The 7,174-nt window shown below is 39.3% G+C and overlaps 1 protein-coding gene across 1 annotated transcript; it reads left to right on the top strand.

Annotated features, from left to right (window-relative positions):
- The first annotated feature begins 53 nt into the window (after positions 1-53).
- Positions 54-5,701, top strand: LOC145497402 (trace amine-associated receptor 9-like). The gene is made up of 2 exons (XM_081477211.1): positions 54-1,086; positions 4,152-5,701. The coding sequence occupies exons 1-2, from the start codon at positions 478-480 to the stop codon at positions 4,977-4,979; spliced, it is 1,437 nt and encodes a 478-aa protein (XP_081333337.1). The 5' UTR covers positions 54-477; the 3' UTR covers positions 4,980-5,701.
- The last annotated feature ends 1,473 nt before the right edge of the window (positions 5,702-7,174 follow it).

The following is a 7,174-nucleotide window of genomic DNA, read 5'->3' as shown; positions in this document are numbered from 1 at the left end:
TGGCAAAGGTGGCGAGCTTTGTAACAAAACTCATATATGTTGTAGCATCATAAACCGAGCTTTTCGACCAATCAATGTTCAATTCTCATATTTACCACTGGAAATTATACTAAAACAAATAATAGAATGACCTGCACCTAGTACTTTGCAATAATACCGGCTCGTAATATTTCAAAGTTAATCAAATACCACTCAGCGCTTCGCGGCTCGTGATATTTTGGACAATTTTGAAATGTAACTCGCGCTATTAATTATTGCCAAATACCACCCAAAACCCACTCAGAAAAAAAAAAAAAAACATCAAAACAAAACAAAACAAAATAAGCATCTGCATGAACCATGATTATTGTTCATGCTATTATACCTTACAGGAAATTGAGCATCCAGAAATCTTTAGTACTATGCAGATGTTATGTTTGTAAGCGGTAATTATGATACCACACTAGCTCTCGCGGTCGTAAGATCGCAACACGCAAAATGCATCCAGCAAAACCACTTTTAACCAAGGTAGCCATGAGCGTTTTAACAACCATTCTGACTTCAGCTTCTGTGCTCGGTAATGGCTTCGTTCTCGCGGTCATTGCTCGATTTAAATCTTTACGAACAGTTCCGAACATTCTCATCGCCAATCTTGCCCTGGTGGATCTCTTTAATGCAGTCATCAACATGCCGTCGTATATGACTTATACTGTTTTGGAGGCGGGTTGGTTCAGAGGCAAGACTTTGGGAATCCTGACTAGTATCTTTAATCGAGTCTTCTTGGTTCTCAACCTCACTTCGATGCTCGCCATGACGATTAATACGTTCCTGGCCATTTCGTTTGACATGAAGTACCTAGCCTGGAAGTCGAACACGAAAGCTCTGGTCTGCGCGATTCTTATTTGGTTCATCAGTATCGTGACCGTAATGCTGTTCTCGGTTCCGCTATTTGATATCGATCTTGGTGATGCTCATGTTAATGAATACAGAGGCGAGATCTATAATCAAGGAAAGTATTTTGTCGCGTCCACGATGGCGTTCTTTATCATAAGTGGCGCAGTTATCTGTTTTCTGACGACTCGAGCAATAACGAAGAAGAAAAGGAAGGTATGTTAATCCTTATACCTACTTCAACCTGTTTTTCTTCTTCACTGTTCTTTAATTTCTTTCCTTTATCTTAAAACGTTTGATTGTGAAAAGTTGGTGTTTTGTAGCAAATGGTGTGCCAGTAGTGATCGATTGTTATTGGCTGTAATTGTATCATTTGTTGGAGTGTCTCGTTATGACTCCCCTCCAAGCAACATTAAATCCAGTCATGTCTTATCATACCAGCTGCCGTGATCATTATCGCAAATTTGAATCACATGAATAGCTTCACGGTACGGTGCATGTGCAAACCTTGGCTTATTTGATCATAGAGTACCTTTTTTGCCTTCTCCCCGAGCCTGATGTAGATCAGACTACTAACGGGAGTTCTTCTTACCTGTGTTGAGTAAGAACCCACTCGGTTCTTCTCTAATATATATTTAACAATTATTCGCCGAAGGCGAGGTGAACATTGGTGAATATTCACCAATGTTCACCGAGCCTGAGGCGAATAATTGTTTTATGACCAAGCATTTTTCCTCGTACTCTTTTTCATCATCAATTAATACAAATCGGGAGCCTTTGTCCTGTATACGAATCACTACATTAGAATTTTTAAGTTCTTTAAGCGCAGCCCGTTCTTTTTTAGAAAGGTTATCTCTAGCTTGGCTTATGTTCTCAGGATTAATAAGATCACGCCGTACATCAGCTAAAAATAGTTCAAGTCAGGTCAACTCAAGTCAGGTCAAGTCAGGTCAAGATCAGGTCAACTTGCTGAGGAAAGGACCATCGTTTTGTCCAACGCCTAAGGACATCAACTGGCAGAGCGTGTATGACGACTTGGAAGTTTTTGAAGCCCAACTACGAACGGCAGCTTTCTTCATTGATAGCAATCCCGATGACAACTTGGCAGTTCCTAGCCACTTACCTCGGGTTCCAAAGGATAGGAAATGGATAACTCCAACGTCAAGTACCCAGAACTTGAACTATTTTTAGCTAATGTACGGCATGATCTTATTAATCCTGAGAACATTAGGCAAGCTAGAGATAACCTTTCTAAAAAAGAACGGGCTGCGCTTTCCAACTGGCACCTTACGGGTCTCGTGGGACGTGGTTTCAATGTTTCATAACGTCGATGACAAACTCGGCCTCATTGTAGTAAAGAAGGCTTTTAATGCCAGAGAAAACAAATTTCCATCCACGACGTGTATTTTAGAAGCTGTAAAAATTTGTTTGAAAAGTAACTGTTTTTAAAGAAAAATTCTTTCTTCAAATCCATGGCACAGCTATGGGTCCAAAGAATGCTTGTAGATATGCCGATCTAGCCATGGGCGAAATTGATCTCAAAGCAAAGTTTTTGTGGTCCGATAAAGCCGTCTCTATGGTGGCGATATCGAGACGATGCCTTTGATCTTTGGCAGCAAGGCATTCCTTCCCGACATCAATTTACGGATTACATTAATTCTCTGTATCCTACTATTAAATTTGAGTTAGTTTTTGCTGAGCGTGAGCTTCACGCACTGGATCTTACTTTATATCTTATCGATGGGTTTATTAAGAAAGACGTCTATTCCAAACCTACAGACAGTCACTTATATCTTCCGCCTTCTAGCTGCCATCCTAAGCATGTTTTCAAAGCTATTCCTTTTGGAGTAGCCACAAGACTGAAAAGAAATTGCTCTGAAGAAATTTTTCTTGCCGAGAGAATAGCTAAGTACAAAGGGTACCTTGTTAACCAGGGCTATCCCTCTAAATTAGTTTCAGATCAATTCTCCAAAGCCTCCGCCATTCCTAGAAATGATTTACTTAGGACTCGTGGAAAGGAAAGGAATAAATTATTTCCATTTGTTATTACATTTAATCCAAATTTACCCGACGTGGGCAACATAATCAGAAAGCATTTGTTCATTCTACAATCCAACCCCTCGAAGTTCTATAATACCATCTTTTCGTCGATCAAAAAATCTCAAAGAATTATTAGCACCATCTCGTTTCAAAACTGCCGAAGAGGGACAAATAATTCATCAAAACAATGGTTGCTTCAAATGTGATAGGAATAGATGCGACCTTTGTCGAAATTTCTTTGTTAAATCCAAATCATTTCAGTTCTTAGCTTTCAGACGGGCTAAAAATACATCATTCATTCCAGACTTTCTTGTGATTCTAAAAATGTGATTTATTGGGCTTCTTGCAAGAAATTTCGCTTGCAATACGTGGGATCTACTGCTAACGATTTTAGAATTAGGTTTCGCAATCACAAGTCTGCTATGCTCACAAACAAAACAACTTGTGAAGTAGCAATACATTTTAACAGAATCCCACACACTTTAGGTGATATTTCGTTCCAACGTATTGATCAGGTACAGGCCCCAAACAACTCTGAGGAGATCGATAGGCTTCTAATTACAAAAGAGGCTTGCTGGAGTGCTCAGCTGTTCTCTTTGGCACCCCATGGTTTAAATAAAAGAAGGGAATTTTATTCGAAAAACAGAATTTGTTATAATTAATTTCCTCTCCTTTATTGTACGTTACTGATCAATCGTTCAAAGGCCCTTTTCTTGGATTTTGTCAGCCCTATAGGTGTTGATTAGACTCAAAGGCCCTGCCAAGGGATCTTATTATGATTAATATCATTTAATAGCCCCTCCAGAGATTTTGTTGTTAATTTGCCCTTTCGGGCTCCAAAGGCCTCGTTTTGGGATTTTGGTGCGGTTGATGTTTACAGTTATACGTAAGGGTGGGTTAAGCTTTTTCTAATGCCTGCCGCGGTGCCTCTCCGGTTATTCTATTCGTTTTACCAAGTTTGGTGTTTTAGTTTTTAGTTTTCATCTCTCACATTATGCCGATTATTTTCATAGTAGCTTGTTTTTGATTTATTCAATATTTTTCGCTTTGTTGATTTTGTCCTTTGTTAATTAGCACCACTTTCTGTTCTTTCATGTGACTTTGTACGTTATTCATTAGTTGTCACTTGTAATTACGTAATCACTAGCACCGCAATCTTATTTAAAGCCCGTTTTTAATCAAAAGTTGTAATAACTGAAGAAGGTCTCTTATTATATATATATATAATTTTTCTTTTACAGAGAGTAGAGTTAAACCTACCTCCTCTTCAAGAAAAAGCCAGACTAAAAGACGACATCAAAGCCATCAAAACCATCGGGATCACAATAGCTGCGTATTTCCTGTGTTATGTTCCTGCTATTTTGTATGCAGTGGTGGGCCTTCAGGAAGAAAACCTGGCTGATTCCTGGTTTGCATTCATCGCCTGGTACTCTCTTTACATCTCAAGCGCTCTGAATCCGATCATATACTATCTGCGAGCAAGGCGATGCCGCTCCGCTTTCAAGCAGTTTCTGAAAGACCCCTTTGGATCAAGCGACTTCAAAGAGAATTCAGAAGGCCGCGTGAACGGTGGAAACCGACACGATGAAGTCATGAAAAGGATGAGGAACGGTGAAAGAGGTAAAGGCAGAGAAGTATTTAAAGCGGATACTCAGTATCCAGGGGAACGAAGGAATGCAATCGTGATATCGCTCATTAAGGAGCTCGATTTTGATCTTTCTTCCCATCATGAAGTTGGCCCTGGTAGCGGATACGATGAAGAGAAAGGCAAAAATGGCGATGAAGCTGGTGCGTCGAACAGTCCAGTGCAGAATTTATGTCAAGGAAAAGGATTGGATACCGAAAAACCACAACCATCTTCATCTAGAAAGAAAGTAGAAGCACTGGAAGTTAGCGACATGGGCAAGACCGGGGAAACAAATCGTAGAAAACGAGAACTTGACCGCTATTGTACTAAGAGGGAAACCGCTAAATCCCAAGGACTCTCACTAGGAAATCCAAGAAACATCCTATCGACAGGTGACGAATTTGAAAAAGTCGTGAAGGTCGCATGGGTAACTAAGGAGTAACGGGGAGAAATGACTTAAGAAGAATAAGAGATTTCATTTAGGTATTGACCGAAACATAGAGACACCTAAGCGATCTTTTGACAATTTTATGTTTTTGAGGCAGGCATCTAAAATTCCGCTTAAGTGTACATGTTGAAAGGGGAAGGGGGTGGGGGAAGGGTTAGAGAAGACTAAGGAGGAACCAGGTTTTGACTCCTGGAGTGAACCACAGCGGAACACTAAGGGAACGAACCCCAATATAACAAAGTCTTCTGTTGTAACGAGCACATTCTTTGGCCCAGCCAATATATATATGTTACAAGAAGATGCATCGAACCAAACCTTGTATAAAGAACCTCCGCATAGTCTTTCCTATTACAACGAAAGGCATAAGATTAACTCTACCAAAACAAGAAGATTAGACATCATTTAGCGAAAGAATTAAAATTGACACTGAATGCGTTAGAGATGGACATCCTTAACTCCTATTGTATTCCAATGTAACAGACTAAAAGGTTTCTACATTACAAGTGACTTGCTGAGTGGTGCAACGTAACACTGTTTAATTTGAAGCCATTAACCAAACCCCGGTGCAGAGAAGCGTTTGGTCGTCTGTAATCGTTATTTCAGGGTTTTGTTTATACCGAGTGTCCACTTTAAGGAACAGATTTTTTCGGTCCCTTGCGGTTTCTTATTTCGAGGTTCCACTGTAAGAATTTTTTTTTTTAGAAACGAGATGTTTCCGTCATGGAACAATTTATTTGTTTACTGTTCTTTTTTTAAGTTGACAATTTGGGTAAGAGGACATGAAGTATCATGTAGAAAAGTTCGTAATCCAGATGGACTCACACCGTTTCTTGGTGTAATATTGGTGAGAAGAGTTTGTCTGTAAAAGAATGGTCAAAAATCTACAAATGTTCTCTTTATGTGAGTTCTCTGTACAATAACGAAGTAGCGGCAATAAGAAGCATGCGCACTAATGATCGATGTTTGTCAGTGAATTGGTTGACATGAACCTGAGAAGCTGGGCCGAGTTGTTCGAAAGCCGGTTAATGCTAACTTAGGATCAAATTAAATTAAACTTAGGATCAAATTAAAAGTATCAAATTCTCATGTTTAAAAATGCTTTTCACCGTCTTTTTTTGTAGTTGAAGATTGTTCAAACTCAAAACTCAAGGACAAACAATGTGACAGGAAACATCACAGATAAGTTACAAAACTGAAATTAAAATTCTCGCTAAGCCTGGGTTGGCGTAATACAGCTTTGAACAACCCGGCTCTGAGTCGTAAGTCCCAGTTACAATGGTAACGATACATCGATTGGTTTTGTTCAGCTCCCCCCGCCCCCCACCCAGGTAACCTACTTTCACGGAAATCAAAGACGAGGCTCTAGAGCTCCAGAGCTCCAGAGAACTAACAACTCACACGTACTCGAGTAATGACACCGGCTTTTGCGAAGTGAAATCATAGTTTTTTTTAACCTAAAACACAAGGAACTCTCAAGTCTAGTGTAGAATATTTCAGGGTTAATGAAATGGATAGTGAGTTTTTTAACATTTGCTTGAGCATTTAGAAATACTCATTCTTTGCGGGTAACATTCCAACAGTGACCACGTGAGGTCGTTTACCTTTATTCGAGGTCGAGATGGGGATGCTGTAAGTTCAGTTATCAAATCACCCCGCAATTTGCTTGAGGGCGTTATCAATGCCGTAGTAAGGTATCTTTGGTCTAGGAAGCACTGGGAGAAAATAAATTCGCTTTTCTAGTAGAGTAATATGTAACATGATATAATACTGTCTTCTGTTTTCTTACAAAGGAACTTTATTACATGTATGATGCTTTTTTCTACGGTCTAAACGTTTTCCCAGAGTTGATGAAGGTATTAATGTGAGATGTCTTCATTTATTAATTGACTTTTAAAGCCAGCCTTGCTTATAGCCTTCAGTACAGGCGGATTAGGGGGCTTGATGTCATTATGTAAAAAAATTTGTCATATCATGTTTTTTTTGAGAAAGTTCTTGATTGTGTCTGTGGTTGACAAATGAACTAGCAAAGCTCATTGGTAAAAATAAAAACTTCGTCTTTCTGAACATAAAACTTAGTTTATCAAAGGACTAATGTGAATGAGAGCTATTCTGAAAGAGAGCTCTCGTCGTGGTAAAATTTTGAAGTTTGATAGCGGATTTTATGATTCTTGAAATACATTTCTGAATGT

The sequence above is a fragment of the Orbicella franksi genome, chromosome 9, assembly GCF_964199315.1.
Source record: "Orbicella franksi chromosome 9, jaOrbFran1.1, whole genome shotgun sequence".
NCBI classification, from domain to species: domain Eukaryota; kingdom Metazoa; phylum Cnidaria; class Anthozoa; order Scleractinia; family Merulinidae; genus Orbicella; species Orbicella franksi.
Note: the sequence above shows the minus strand (reverse complement) of the source record. Positions and strands in the feature narration are given on the sequence as shown.

What these genes read in the sequence shown, in the direction of transcription:
- LOC145497402 (XM_081477211.1), top strand. Translation starts at nt 478, where the DNA reads ATGCATCCAGCAAAACCACTTTTAACCAAGGTAGCCATGAGCGTTTTA. An exon ending in TAACGAAGAAGAAAAGGAAG is followed by an intron (nt 1,087 to 4,151) that starts GTATGTTAATCC and finishes TTTCTTTTACAG; the next exon opens with AGAGTAGAGTTAAACCTACC.